The 18,325-nt window shown below is 32.9% G+C and overlaps 1 protein-coding gene across 1 annotated transcript in view; it reads right to left on the reverse strand.

The window, feature by feature from the left end:
* The window catches only part of LOC116264275 (subtilisin-like serine-protease S), a 34,453-nt gene extending 16,720 nt beyond the window's left edge, over window positions 1-17,733 (reverse strand). The window contains 1 exon segment of the mRNA XM_050080551.1: window positions 17,406-17,733. Within this exon segment, the coding sequence (XP_049936508.1) occupies window positions 17,406-17,733 (328 nt within the window).
* Window positions 17,734-18,325: the final 592 nt, after the last annotated feature.

An 18,325-nucleotide genomic window follows, 5' to 3' on the forward strand; every position in this document is an offset into this window, starting at 1 on the left:
TCCACACGTCGCAAGGCAGAGATGAAAAACGGTAGCAGCAGAGGAGGCAGCGGCGGCTAAGAGGGTCGGACGGTCGATTGGAAGCAGCGCACGAAGAACCCTAGCGTCAGGGTAGGGGAGGAAGACAATCTCCTCCTCTCTGGTTCGTTCCCCTTTGAGGACGACGAAAGCTTCACCGTCGAGCGAACCATGCGAGGAAGGAGCCTTGGCGCGAGACAGAGAGATCTCTCTCTGGTTTTGGTCATGGAAGCAAGGTGGAGACTCCACCACCGGACGAATACGAAGACGAGGAAGAGGCGCTCGTGAGGAGAGAGAAAACGCAGGCGTGAAATGAAGAAAAACGAGCGTGGGCCAAATTTATATCAATGATGAAAAATTACAAAGCGGGTCCACCTAATTAGCATAATTTACGAATAAGCTGTTATAAATTTTAGAACACAATGCCGCAACGTTTTTGCTGAAAACCTCTTCAAAAAGAGGTTTGTGAGAGAAATTTTCAGTAAAAACCGGGGTTTAATGTGAAATCACGTTTTGGTACCCTCTCAGTTTCTTAAATTGTCAAAAAGGGGGTTTTCTTATATTTGTATGTAATTTCGAAGGAAAAACGTAATGTTATACATTATTGCTCTGTGGTACCTTTTGGGTTATTTAAATTTCAGGAGAAGGCTATTGAACTATCTTGTTTTGAAATAGTGATTATTGTGTTAATTTTAAACGTGATGTGTTTTGCGTTATGGCATTACTACTAGACTTTGCTTCGTTGTCATTGAATTGAATTAGAAATGTCTTGTTGTTTCTGTCCGAGAAACCGAGCCTGAGGGCGGTTTCTGTGAGAGGTACTAGACGATGTCTAGCATTGAGAAACCCTCACTTTTGAAATTCGAAGGTGAAACGTGGACTTTGTGCGATGGTTTATGCGAGTGCGAGCTTTCTGTTTTGCCCAGTGTTTGGTTTTGTCCCGGGAGGTAGTGGTCACACTCCTCTGGCTGTACTGGAGGGCCCACAGGGTATTGGGCGGCACAAGGGCCCGGGGTACTACTGCTGTGTTGGGAGAGAGCCATCTCCTGGTCCCTCAAACCGGGTTCCTAGAGGGGCCATGCTGCTGCAGCGGCGATCTGGGATATCTCAGGAGGCTTCACTTCAGGTACCCTCGATCCGTTGGATCGCCTGGTGAAGAGATGTTCTGTTCTGCCCGTGAGTGCCCACGGGGATTTCTGTTGCTCGGCACGATGACCTTGACATTGTCAGAGGACCACGGTTGGAAGCCTACGAAATTTTGGGAGGTTGTGCACACCTCGTTTTGTTGCTGAACATGTGACGTTACTCTAATATGTGTTAAGATTTGAAGATATTTGTTTTACAAAAAACCAGATATTATTTTGATGGGCCATGTTCCACACATGGCTGGATTTTCTCATACTCAGAGGAATTCTGACCCTTCTTTCTATCTACAGGTAGTCCTTGATAGATTTTGGCTTTGGAGCGACGACCTCAGTCTTGTGATAGACGGGCATTGGCATTCTGGGCACTGCGTCGGTTTTGGAGATTTGTGGTTATTTTTGTTTGGGTCCAGTATTTTATTATCGAAATAAAACAATGTCTTCTGTTCTGGTCATGACTCAATATTGCTTCCGCTATATTATATAAATGAAAGAAAATTTTTGGTGTCAAAAATTGGGTCGTGACAACTTTGGTATCAGAGCCCAGTGTCTAGAGTCCATGTCCAATGCCAATGTCGATCACAAGCAGAAGAAGGTCATTCGAGCAAATTAAAGAAGGGTGTTTTTGATTTATTGTGAATATTGAGTTTCGAAGTTTTATATTTGTCCTAAATGATTGTGTTTTTACTGTAGCTTTTATGGGTCTCATGAATCGGATATTTCATGAGTACTAGGATCGATTCGTCATAGTAATTATCGATGATGTGCTAGTGTACTTGGAGTGTTAAGCATCACATGCAGTACATCTCGAGCATGTGTTGAAAATTTTGAGACAAGACTAACTGTATGCCAAGTACTCCAAGTGAGAGTTTTGGCTAGACAAAATAAATTTCTTGGGACACATCATCTCTAAGGAGGGAGTGTCAGTTGATCTGGCCAAGGTAGAAGTTGTTCAACAATGAAATGTGCCAACCAATGTGACCAAAATAATAAGTTTTCTTGGTTTGGCATGTTATTACAGGAAGTTCATTAAGAATTTCTCGAGAATTGCAACCCCAATAACAAAAATGCTTTAGAAGAGAGTGAAATTTACGTGGACAGATGATGTCAGAAGAGTTTCCAGATGTTGAAAGATAGTTTGACAAGTGCTCCAATTCTAACACTACCAAAAGGGAGAAAAGAGATTGTGGTATATATTGATGCTTCAGGAACAGGTTATGGAGCCGTGCTTATGCAAGGAGATAAAGTCATAGCATATGCCTCTAGACAACTAAAACAACACGAGAAGAACTATCCAACACATGATTTGGAATTAGGAGCAGTGGTATTTGCATTAAAAATATGGAAACATTATCTCTATGGTGTGGAATTTGAAGTATTTTCTAACCACAAATCTCTCGAATATTTGTTCTCGCAGAAGGAATTGGACGTAAGATAGAGAAGATGGTTGGAATATCTTAAAGATTATGACTTTGAGATAAAGTATAATCCAGGAAAGGTCAATGTGGTAGATGATGCACTCAGTAGAAAGGTGCCTGCTAAAGCTGCTGGATTGTTAATGCAGACATGAAATTTGGTGAAAGACTTTGAGCAATTGCATCCATTACGAGATGATAATGGAACAGTGAAGTGTGCTGGAATTAGACGAGATAGGTTTCTTGAAGAAATCATTGAGAAACAAAAACAGAGCCCTGAATATGCAAAGTTAATACTTGAGTGTCACAAGGAGGAAGAAACTCTTTATTCTGAAGATGACGATGGATCTATATGGTTCAATGGTGGATTGTGGGTTCCGAATGATCATGAGGTGAAAAACAAACTGCTAGAAGAGGCACACAAGACAAGATACACCATACATCCAGGAAGCACAAAGATGTATCAAAATTTAAGGATAAACTTCTGGTGGCCAGGAATGAAGAAAGAGATTGCTGAGTTCGTCTCACGATGCTTGGTGTGTCAACAGGTTAAAGTGGAACATCAGAAACCAGGTGGTTTGATGCAACAGATCGAAATTCCTCAATGGAAATGGGAAGACATTACCATGGACTTCGTAGTGGGGTTACCACGTACTCGACGACAACACGATGCTATTTGGGTAGTGGTAGACCGCCTAACTAAGTCTGCACATTTTCTTCCGATCAAGATTTCACAATCACTAGAAAGTCTGGCAGATTTGTATGTTGATGAAATTGTGAGACTTCATGGAATCCCTAAATCAATAATCTCCGACAGAGATCCAAGATTTACATCCAAGTTTTGGCGAAGGTTGCAGGAAGCGTTGGGAACAAAATTGAAACTGAGTACAGCATTTCATCCGCAGACAGATGGACAGTCTGAACGAACCATCCAGACTCTTGAAGACATGTTAAGAGCTTGTGTTTTGCAGTGGAAGGGTGAATGGGATAAACATGTGAAGTTGGCTGAATTTGCCTACAACAACAGCTATCACTCTAGCATTGGAATGGCTCCGTTTGAAGCTCTTTATGGCCGACCTTGTAGATCACCGTCGTGTTGGACTGAGATAGGAGACAACAAGATTGAGGATCCTTTAGTAATACAACATTATACTGATCAAGTCAACATGATTAGAAAGAAATTATTGGCTGCCCAAAGTCGACAAAAGAGTTATGCAGACCAACGACGAAGAGAGCTAGCTTTTGAAGCAGGAGATCATGTTTTTATCAAGATATCACCCACTAAAAGTGTTTTTCGATTCGGAAAGAAAGGAAAATTAAGTCCAAGATACATTGGTCCATTCGAGATTCTGGAAAAAGTTGGAGTGGTGGCATATCGAATTGCACTTCCACTACAATATAGTCATGTTCATCCAGTATTTCATGTGTCGATGCTAAGGAAATATGTACCTGATCCTTCGCATGTGATAGACTACGAAGAGGTTGATTTGCAAGAGGACGTGACAACAGATGAAAAGCCACTTCGAATCATAGACCGGAAGGAACATGCGTTGCGAAAGAAGACCATCCCATTAGTTCAAGTGGAATGGCAACATCATGGCATCAAAGAATGTACGTAGGAACCAGAAGAAGACATGAAAAATAGCTACCCTCAACTATTTCAATAAGGTACGCTAAAATTTCGAGGACGAAATTTCTTTTTAGGGGGGAAGAATGTAAGCCCCACGATTTTCTCTCCTTATCCTTTTCCAACTATCAAGCTTATCAAAGGGAGAGATCTGTGGAAAAGATAGGGATAAGGGCATATGTAACCACATTTTACAGCAAGGACTTTTCTGTTACCGCAGGCTTAGAGGAGCTCGTCCAACATTAGAAAGAAAGAGAGAGAGAGAACGAGTGAGAAACGTTTTCCTTTTTGCTCTCTTCTTGGAACTGAGGCTCGTGGCTGCGGGAAGAGAACCAGAAGCAGGGGTTGCTGTTGGAAGTTGCTACAAAGTTCAAAGGTATGGGGATTTTCGATCATGAATGGAGCATGAAGCCTGTATATTTTGAGTTTGTATAGATACATATACATGTAGAATGAATCCAAGCATGAGGTTCTAGATTCCCGTTCTGCTTATGTTTTACTCGGATTTTCTGTATTACGCTATGGGTGTTCATCCGTGAGAAACCAAACTACATTCAATCCTAAAAAAAAAGCAGAGCATGCTTATCTGATATAAAAACACACACACAAAAAAATGGGGTACGGTCTTTACTGAGGGGTTTCGACTGAAACCCCCGTTCAGTCATCCCCTCCCGTGAAGAACGAGGCCTCGATTTCCTTTTTCTTCTGCCACGGACGCCGACAGCAGGGGCGTTTTCTTCAATCTTCTTGTTGCTGGAGAGCTCCAAGAGAAGGGAACACCGTGATGGTTGTAACAGAAGCGGTTTGGGGGAAAACAGTAACCCTCCCGTCGTTCCTCCTTCCCTGCCGGTTCCTCCACACGTCGCAAGGCAGAGATGAAAAACGGTAGCAGCAGAGGAGGCAGCGGCGGCTAAGAGGGTCGGACGGTCGATTGCAAGCAGCGCACGAAGAACCCTAGCGTCAGGGCAGGGGAGGAAGACAATCTCCTCCTCTCTGGTTCGTTCCCCTTTGAGGACGACGAAAGCTTCACCGTCGAGCGAACCATGCGAGGAAGGAGCCTTGGCGCGAGACAAAGAGATCTCTCTCTGGTTTTGGTCATGGAAGCAAGGTGGAGACTCCACCACCGGACGAATACGAAGACGAGGAAGAGGCGCTCGTGAGGAGAGAGAAAACGCAGGCGTGAAATGAAGAAAAACGAGCGTGGGCCAAATTTATATCAATGATGAAAAATTACAGAGCGGGTCCACCTAATTAGCATAATTTACGAATAAGCTGTTATAAATTTTAGAACACAATGCCGCAACGTTTTTGCTGAAAACCTCTTCAAAAAGAGGTTTGTGAGAGAAATTTTCAGTAAAAACCGGGGTTTAATGTGAAATCACGTTTTGGTACCCTCTCAGTTTCTTAAATTGTCAAAAAGGGGGTTTTCTTATATTTGTATGTAATTTCGAAGGAAAAACGTAATGTTATACATTATTGCTCTGTGGTACCTTTTGGGTTATTTAAATTTCAGGAGAAGGCTATTGAACTATCTTGTTTTGAAATAGTGATTATTGTGTTAATTTTAAACGTGATGTGTTTTGCGTTATGGCATTACTACTAGACTTTGCTTCGTTGTCATTGAATTGAATTAGAAATGTCTTGTTGTTTCTGTCCGAGAAACCGAGCCTGAGGGCGGTTTCTGTGAGAGGTACTAGACGATGTCTAGCATTGAGAAACCCTCACTTTTGAAATTCGAAGGTGAAACGTGGACTTTGTGCGATGGTTTATGCGAGTGCGAGCTTTCTGTTTTGCCCAGTGTTTGGTTTTGTCCCGGGAGGTAGTGGTCACACTCCTCTGGCTGTACTGGAGGGCCCACAGGGTATTGGGCGGCACAAGGGCCCGGGGTACTGCTGCTGTGTTGGGAGAGAGCCATCTCCTGGTCCCTCAAACCGGGTTCCTAGAGGGGCCATGCTGCTGCAGCGGCGATCTGGGATATCTCAGGAGGCTTCACTTCAGGTACCCTCGATCCGTTGGATCGCCTGGTGAAGAGATGTTCTGTTCTGCCCGTGAGTGCCCACGGGGATTTCTGTTGCTCGGCACGATGACCTTGACATTGTCAGAGGACCACGGTTGGAAGCCTACGAAATTTTGGGAGGTTGTGCACACCTCGTTTTGTTGCTGAACATGTGACGTTACTCTAATATGTGTTAAGATTTGAAGATATTTGTTTTACAAAAAACCAGATATTATTTTGATGGGCCATGTTCCACACATGGCTGGATTTTCTCATACTCAGAGGAATTCTGACCCTTCTTTCTATCTACAGGTAGTCCTTGATAGATTTTGGCTTTGGAGCGACGACCTCAGTCTTGTGATAGACGGGCATTGGCATTCTGGGCACTGCGTCGGTTTTGGAGATTTGTGGTTATTTTTGTTTGGGTCCAGTATTTTATTATCGAAATAAAACAATGTCTTCTGTTCTGGTCATGACTCAATATTGCTTCCGCTATATTATATAAATGAAAGAAAATTTTTGGTGTCAAAAATTGGGTCGTGACACTATGTGATGCTATATAATGCTATAACACTATATAACGCTATAACACATGCATAATAACATATAATACTATAACAATATATAACACTATAATTCTGTAACAATATATAACACTACAACACAAAAATTATATATCACATGATAATATATAACACTACATCACCATAACACTATCTAATACTATATTACAAAATAACACTATATAATACTATTACACTACAACAATATAATGTTATAACACCATAACACTATAACAACAGACAACACTGTATAACTCTTTCACAATACCACTATACAACACTATAATACCATAACTCTATATAATGCTATAACAATATGACACTATATAACATGATAACACTATAACACTACATTACATTCTAGCACTATATAACAAGATGACACTATATAAAACTATATTTCACAACGACACTATATAAAGCGATATCACTATAACACCATATAACACTATATAAAACTATAACACCATATAAAACTATAATACCGCATAACATTATTAAACACTATATAATACTATAATACTATAATACTATATAACACATTAACACGATGATACTATACTACACTATAATACTTCATAACACTATAATACTATAACACTATATACCGCTGTAACACTTTAACGCTATTACACTATAACACTATAATATAATATAACATAATATGACAATATATAATACTATTACACTACATAACACTATAACACTAAATAACACTATATAATACTATAACTCTATATAACACTATAACACAATATAACACTAACACACTATAACACCATATAATACTCAAACACTATATAACATCACAATACTGTATAACACTACATAATACTACAACACTATCACACTATAATACTATATAATACTCAAACACTATATAACACCACAACATTGTATAACACCACATAATACTAGAACACTATATAGCAATATATAACACTATAATATTATTCAACACTATAACACAATAACACTATATGACACTATAACACTATATAAAACTATATAATACTATAATACATAACACTATATAAAACTATATAACACTATGTCAATATATAACACTGTAAAACTACATGACACTATAACACTACAAAACAATGCAACACTATATGACACTATAACACTATAATGCAATATAATGATATATAACTATATAACACTATGTGACACTATATAATATTATAACATAGTATAATACTAAAATGCTATATAACACAATATCACAACATATCACAATATATTAATATAACACTATATTACACCTTATCACTATATATAATAATATAACAATACATAATTCTATAATACCATATGACACTATATAACATAATATAACACTATATAATTTGATAACACTATAATACTATAACATTATATAACAATATAATGCTATAACACAATATAGCACAATAACACTACAACACTTTGACCCTAAGTAATACTATAACACTATATGATAGGATAACACCATATAACACTATAACATTATAACACAATATAATACTACATAACAGTATAACACTCTAATACTATATAACACTATAACACTATACATCGCTATATAACACCATGAGCCTATTAATCTATAACACTAAAACATTATATAACAATATATAACACTATGACACTATATAATACTATATAACAGAATAACATTATGACACTATGACACTATACATTATATGAGACTAGAAAACACTATAACACTATATAACAAAATAACACTATATAACACTATAACCCAATATAACATTATACAACACCATATAATACACTATATATGACTATAACACTATATAACACTGTAACACTATGACACTCTATCGCAATATAACATTATATAATAGTATAAAATTATATAACACCATAACACTATAACAATACATAACACTACATAACACTGTAACACTATAATACTATAACACTATATAACACTATAATACTATAACACTATGTGACATTATAACAATATACCACTATATAACACGACAACACAATTAAAGTATATAACAAATTATAACACTATAACAGTTTAAAGTATAGAGCACTATGTAACATTATATAACACTATATAACGCTATAACATTATAACACTATATAACACTATAACATTATATGACACTATAACATTATATAACACTATAACACTATAACACCATGTGACACAAAAAGAATGTACCGTTATATAACACGAGCACACAATTAGATTACATAACAATTTATAACACTATAACAGTGTAACACTGTATAACACTATATCACTATAAACACTGCATAATACTATGACACTCCTATGCAATGACACTATAACATTATATAACATTATAATACTAACACAACAACACAATGTCACTATATAACACTTTAGCACTACAACACTTTATAGCATTATAATTATGACAAAATAACACTATATAACATCATATAACACCGTAAAGCTATAGAACTTTATATAACACTATATAACTTTATATAACACTTACATAACACTATTACACAGTTCCATTGGATGACACTATAGCACTATAAAACACTATTGCACTATAACACTATAAAACATCATATCACCCGATAACACTATAACAATAAAAACTCTATGTAACACTATATAACACTATGTAATATTATAATACAATATAACACTATAACTCAATAACACTATAACAATGTATATAACATCATAACACCATATGAAACCATAACATTACATAAGACTATAAAACACTATAATATATATAACACTATAATACCCTGACACCATAACACTATAAGACTGCAACATTATATAACTCTATAACACTATATAACACTATAACACTGTAAATTTATAACACTATCTAACATTAAAAATCTATATAACACAATAGAACAATATAATCTATGACACGCATAAAACAATATCACATTATATGACACAATATAACTCACTATAACACTATATAACAATACATAACACAACCACAATATATAACACTATAACACTAAATAACACTACAACACCGTACAACATTATAACAGTATACAACACTTTATAATATTATAACAACATACAATAATGTATAACACTATAACATGATATAACACAATATAATAGTGTAACACTTTATAACACAATATAATATTATAATATTATGTAACACTATAACACTATATATTACTACAACATTACAACAATATAACACTATATAACAAAATAACACAATGACATTACATAACACCATAACACAATGTAGTCATATATAACACTATAACATTATAACACTATATGACACTATATAACAGTAAAACAATATAACATTATAACACTATATAACAATACAACATATAATGCTACAATAATATACAACACTATATAATACTGTAACACTATTACACTATATAATACCATATAACACTATATAACGCCATATAACACTATATATCACCATATAACATAATGATATTATATAACACTATAACATTATCACACTATATATGACTAGAACACTACATAATGTTATAAGGCTATGACACAATATAACACTATATAACAATATATGACACAATAATTCTATATAACACTATAAAATTGTATAACATTATAACACTTTAACACTATAACATTAGAACCCTATATAACACTATAAACTATATAACACTGTAACACCATAACACTAAATTATTCTATAACACTATATAACATTATATGATATTATGTTATACTATAACACTATGCTGTAGTATACAACACTATAATACCATAATACTATATCAGAAAATAACACTATAAGACTTTAACACTCTAACACTATATTACACTATACCAACATAATGTTATAACATCATATAACAATATAAGCCTATAACACAATGACATTATATGACACTATGACACTATGTAACACTATAAGACTATATAAAACTATAACACTATAACATTGTGTAACACTATGATACAATATAACACTGTATAACCACATAACAAAAAAAACATAATATAACACTATATAATACTATAGTACTGTATGGCAATATAACATTAAATAACATTATGTAACACCATAATACTATTAACACAATATAACTTGATAACACTACAAAAAACGATACAATAATGTATAACACTATAAAACTATAATACTATATAACACTATAACAATATAACACTATAACACTATATATCACTCTTTATTAACACTATAATATTATATAACACAATACAACACTATAACATTTTAACAGTATAAAAAACAATATAACACTATATACAACAATAACACTATTACACTATATAACATAAAATAACACTATATAACACAACAACACTATGACACTATAACACTATCTAACACAACAATATTACATAAAACTACAATACAACATAACACTATAACATTATAACACTATAAAATTATATAACACTATGTGACACAATAACACAAATATAACACTATAACAATATATAAAACTATAACATTGTGTAACATTATAACTGTATATGACACTATTTAATATTATAACACTATATAACACTTTATATTATTATGACACTATATAACCCTATAACATTGTAACACTATGTAACACTGTAATAGTACATTACACTGTAACACTATATAACACAATAATACTGTGACACTATATAACACTATAAAACTATATAACATTATAACATTGTATAACACTAAAACACTATATAACAATATAACAAAATAATTCTGTAACACAATATAACAATATAATAACACTATAACACCATATAACACAATACAACAATATAATAACACTATAACACCATATAACACAATACAACAATATAATAACACTGTATAACACTATAACACCATATAACACAATATAATAATAAAACACTATGACACTATAACAGTATATAAGACCATATAGCACTATAACACTACCACATTATAATACTATATAACACTATAACACTATGACATTAGGTAACACTATATAACACTAAAACACTAAGTAACAACATATGACACTATAACAACATAACACTATAACATTTTAACATTATATGACACTATATATCTTTATAACACTATAACAACATATAACACTACAACACTATTACAGTATATAACTATATGACACAATATCACTATATAACATTATATAATACTATATATCACCATAACACTACATAAGACTATAACAATATGTAACGCTACATAACACGATATAACACTATAACATAATAATGTTATAATGTCAACAATATATAACACTATAACATTATACAACACTATTATGTTATATAACATTGTAACACTATAATACAATATAACAACATGACAATATTCTTCTATATAATACTATAACACTCTAACACTCTAACACTACAACACTACAACATTGTGTAATACTATGATGCTTTAACACTATAAAACTATATAACTCTATAACACTATGTAAAACTACATAACACTATATAACTTATAATACTATAACATGACAACATTGTATGACATAATTCTTTATAAAAATATAATGCAATGTAATACTATATAACACTATAACACTATTACATTATATAACTATACGCCAAAATATCAGTATAAAATACTCTATAACACTATATAGCACCATAACACTATGACAATATATAATGTTATATAACACTATATAATACCATATAACACAATAACTCTATATTTCACTGTAACATTATAACATTACAACACTCAATATCACTCTAACCTTACATAACACTATAATCCAACATAACATTATAATACTATATAACATTATATAACATTATATGACACTGTAATATTATTTGACACCACAATACACTATAACACTATGATACTATAGCATTATATAACAATATAACATTCTTACGGTATGACACTCTAACACTATTACACTATAACACTATATTACACAATATGACACAATAACACTATAACACTATATAATACTATAAGACTCTATAGCACTATGTAACACTATAAGACTCTATAACACTATATAACAATATAAAATTATAACATTATAAAACTATATAACGCTATAACACTATATGACTGTATAACATTATAGCACTATAAAACTGTATAATTCTATAACACTCTATAACATTATATAACATAAAACACTATGTGGCACGGTAATATAATGATACAATAAAACAATATAACACTATAGAGCACTAACACTATAACACTATATGACACTATAGTATAAGCCTATAACACAATAACATTATATAACACACTAAAAATAGTACAATACTATAACACCATAACAATATATAACACTATATAGCATTATGTATCAGAGAACAACAATGTATAACACTATATAACACTATAAAACTATAAAACACTATAATACTATATGACACTATAACACTATAGAACACAATATAGCCCTATATAACACAATAAAACTATAACACAATAATACTCTATAACACTATAATACTACGACGTTGTAGCACAACATAGCACTATATAACATTATGACACTATATAAAATTATAGCACTATAGTACTATAACGCTATAATACAATATAACACTATATAACACTACAAACCCACAAGACCATATGACACTAAAAATAATTTATAACCCTATATAATACAAAAATACTAAATAAAATATAATACTACATAACTCTATAGAACACTACAATACTATATAACATTATAATAATATATGACACTATAACATTATAACGTTATAATACTATATAACACTACACAACTATATGACATTATAACAGTGTAACATTATAACACTATAACACCATAAAAAACTATAATACTATGTAACACTTAAACAATATATCACACAATATAGCACTATATAACACTCTAACACTACAATACTATATAACTGTATATAACACTATGATGCTATAACAATAAGTATAGCACAATATAACACTATATAACACAATAACATTGTAACACTAGGACACTATTCAATATTATATAACACTACAACACTATATAATACTATAACGATATAATACTATACCGCTATTTAACACAATATAACACTTTAACACTATGTAACATTATATACCATTATAACACTATACAACACCATACAATACCATAACACTATGTAATACTATAACACCGCATAACACTATATAACACCAAAACATATATAACACCATACAACATTGTAATACTATATAATAATATAACACTATATAAAACTATAATACTATATAAAAGTATATAACACTATAACATTAGAACAATACATAACACTGTAACACCATATAAGTCTGTGTCACTATATAACTCTATAATACTATATCACACTATATAACATCATATAATTCTATCTTACTATATAACCTATAACACTCTACAACACAATAACACTATATAAGATTATTACAGTATATAACATCGTAACATTATACAACACTAAATAATACCATAAAACTATATGACATTATAGCACTATATAACAAAATAACAATATATATCACCAAAACACTGTTACACTAGATAACACTGTAACACTACATTACACTATAACACTATACAACATTATATAACACTATAATACTAGACAATAGTATAATTACATGTACACAATTACACTATGTAACACCATAGCAGTATTACACTATATAACAATATAACATTGTATAACACTATAACACCATAACACTATAACATTGTATAACACTATAGCAATATGACACTATTATACTAAATAACATATAATACTATCTAACACTATCATGATATATAACAACATATAACACTATATAACATTGTATAGCACCATAACACAAAACAATTACATCACGTAACTCTATAACACTATAATATTATATAAAACTATAACACTATTACACTAAATTACATTATAATACTATATAACAATAAATAATAACATAACACTATAACACCGCAAAACAAAAAATTATATGACACTATATAACAATATAAAGATTTGAGTATATAACACAACAAAACACTATAACACTCTATAATGCCATCACAGTTCATAACACTATTACACTATAGCATTATAAAAAAACTATGACATTTTGTAATGTTGTAGCAGTATATCAACATTTACCATTATATCACACCATAACACTATCACACAATAGCAATATATGACACTATATGCCACTATAAATGTGTAACACTATATAACACTATGTAATACTATAGAATATATAACATTATATAGTATATAATACTATATAATACTATAACACTATGTAATACTATATAATTTTATAACTCTATCTAACACTGTAAAACACTACAACACTCTAATACTATAACACTATAAAACACTATACCATCATATAACACCACAACAAGAAAAGAATGTAGAACTCTATATATCACTATGAAACAAAAACAATATAACACTATATAATACTATAACACTATATAACACTTAACATTATATAACACTATGCCATTATATAACACTGCATAACACTATAACACTATAACAACATATAACACTATTACACTATATAACACTATAAAACACAATATAATACTATAACACTATATCCTTGTATAATAGTATAATACTAAAACACAATAACACTATTTAACACTATATAATACTACATGACACTATATAACACTGTATAACACTATTACACTATATAACATTATGTAACACTATTACTATATAATTCTATATATCACCATAACACTATAACATTATATAATTCTATAACAGCATATAACAATGTATCATTGTGTAACACTATATAATGTTATAACACTATAGGACACCATAACACTATAACGTTATAACACAATATATTACTATAACACAATATAACATTATAATACTATATAACACTATGACAATATAACACTATGTAACACTATATAACACTCTAACACTATATGACACCATAACACTATATAACATTATAACACTATACAACACAATAACATAATATAACACTATAACGCTACATAACACCACATAGTACTACAACTGTGCAATACTACAACACTATATTACAACATAACACAATGACATTATATTACACAATATAGCACTACGACACTATTACACTATATAACACAACAGTACTATATAAAAATATATAGCACCATGACACTATATATAACACAATAACACTATATAACGCTATATAACACTATATATTGCTATATAATGCCATATAACACTATAACACTTTAACATTGTAACACTATAACACACTATGACATTACATAACACTACAAAACTATGTCACATTATAACACTATATAAACTATAACAATATATAGCATTATAACATTATATAACAATATAATACACTATAACACCACAACACCATAATACTATATAACACTACAAGCCTGTACAAAATTATAACACTATAATACTGTGTAACACTACATAACACTATATAACACTATAATCTTACACAACACTATAACATAACACCTTAACACCGTATAATTCTACAACACTATATAACACTACATGACATTATATAACACTATAACACTATAATACCATAATACTATAACACAATATACCACTATAACACCTTAACACTATAACTATTTGACACTATAATATTATATAACACTATAAGCCTATGACACAGTAACATTATTTAACCCTATGTCACTGTGTAATACTAAGGCACTATAACACTTTATAACACTATATATAACACTATATGTAACACTAAAACAATATATAACACTATAATACAATATAACATAGTGTAACACTATAACACCATATATACCTATTCACACTAAAAACACTATGCAACACTATATATTTCTATAATACTATGCCTAACTGTAACACTACATAACACTATAATATTATATAACAGAATAGCACCACAACATTGTAGCACAATAACACTATATAACACTATATATTGCTATGCAACAATATAATACTACATGACATTATAACACTATATTTTTCTCTCTCTCTCTCTCTCTTGCGTGCTGGAATGTGCGGGGCCTGAGTGCCCATTATCGGTGTAGATATCTCTCATCTTGGGTCCGTCAACATGGACCTTCAGTGCTTATCACAATTGAGACCAAGCTATCTGTGATCTCTTATGCTTGTGTTCATACGTTGTTGCGTCAGCCGGCCTTTGGGTTCCTTCCTACTAATAGGGCCGCTGGTGGCATCCTGCTGGCTTGGTCTCCACCTCTTACAGGGGTGGTTGTGCATGTTGGTAGGTACTCTATCTCAGCCTCTATCAATGGTCTCTGGCCCAATGACTCTGTCTTAGTTACTGCAGTTTATGGCCCTTGCGTTGAGACTTTGTAGGACTAGCTGTGGGCTGAGCTGCATCATGCTTGACAGATTGCTCCTTTGCCTTGGCTTTTGGCAGGAGACTTCAATTGTTTGCTTAGCCTTACTGATTCATCGTCCCTTATCACTTCTGGTCCGTGTATGTTTGCTTTTTGCCCGTTCGTTGAAGAGTTCGGTCTTTTTGACGTGCCTCTGGATAATGGTGAGTTTACTTGGTCCAACAATAGGAATCCTCTCATTCTCCGTAAGTTGGACCGTGTCTTCCTCTCGCCTGAGTTGTTCTCTGTTTTCCCTTCGTCTTCCTTGGTTCTAGGACCAAGGCACTTGTCTGATCATGCTCCACTGCTCCTTTCCCTTCTTCGGGGTAGGGCTGGTACCGGGTGCGCCAGGTTCCGTTTTCAGCTTTGGTGGCTCCGTGATGAGTCCTTTGTGGCTGTTGTCCCTAAATAGTGAGCTCACATCGTCAATGGTAGGTGGGCTGCTTTTAGGATCTCGCGGAAGTTGCATTCCATCAAGAATAAGGTCTTTGCTTGGAAACGCATTTTCTGGAGTGGCAAATTTTCTAAGCTGACTGTTTGGGATGAGGAGATCCTGTCCATCCAGTCTTTTGACAATATTTCTGTAGATCAGTCTTCTCATCTCCTTTGTCTCTAGTGTCTTGCTCAGGAGTGGCAGGTTAGGGAGTCCATCTATTGGCAGCAGCATTCTAGGCTGGGTTGGCTTTCGAATGGAGACCAGAATTCTAGATTCTTACACTTGGCCACCTCTAAAAGGCGCCGCCAGGCGTTGCTACAGTCCATGGTTGTCGGCCACAGAGTTTTTTTTGGTGATGACATTCTCCCAGCTTTGACTGCTCATTTTCGATATTTCTACTCTAAACCTCTTCGCTTTTGTGCCCCATTGCCAGACTTTCACCTCTCCTCCCTCTCCGTCTTGTGTGCGATCTCTCTTAAGCTGCCCTTTCTGCACCAAGAGATCAAAAACGCTATTTGGGCCCTTGGCTCTAGTAAGGCACCCGACATTGATGGTTTCCCTATTGAATTTTTTTGCACCTTTTGGGAGGCTTATAGTGCTGATGTGTTTGTGTTTTGTGATGAGTTTGCCTCCAACTCCATCTTTCTTAAGGAATTTAATGGAGCCACCTACGTCTTGGTGCCTAAGCGTCCTAACCCTACGGACGTCACCCACTTTCGCCCGATCTCCATCTTAGGCACACCTTATAAGATTATTGCTAAGTTGCTTACCTTGTGGCTTGCGCCTGTTTTGCCTTCTATCGTTAACCCATTACAGGTTGTGT

Source organism: Nymphaea colorata, chromosome 11, assembly GCF_008831285.2.
Source record: "Nymphaea colorata isolate Beijing-Zhang1983 chromosome 11, ASM883128v2, whole genome shotgun sequence".
Lineage (NCBI taxonomy): Eukaryota > Viridiplantae > Streptophyta > Magnoliopsida > Nymphaeales > Nymphaeaceae > Nymphaea > Nymphaea colorata.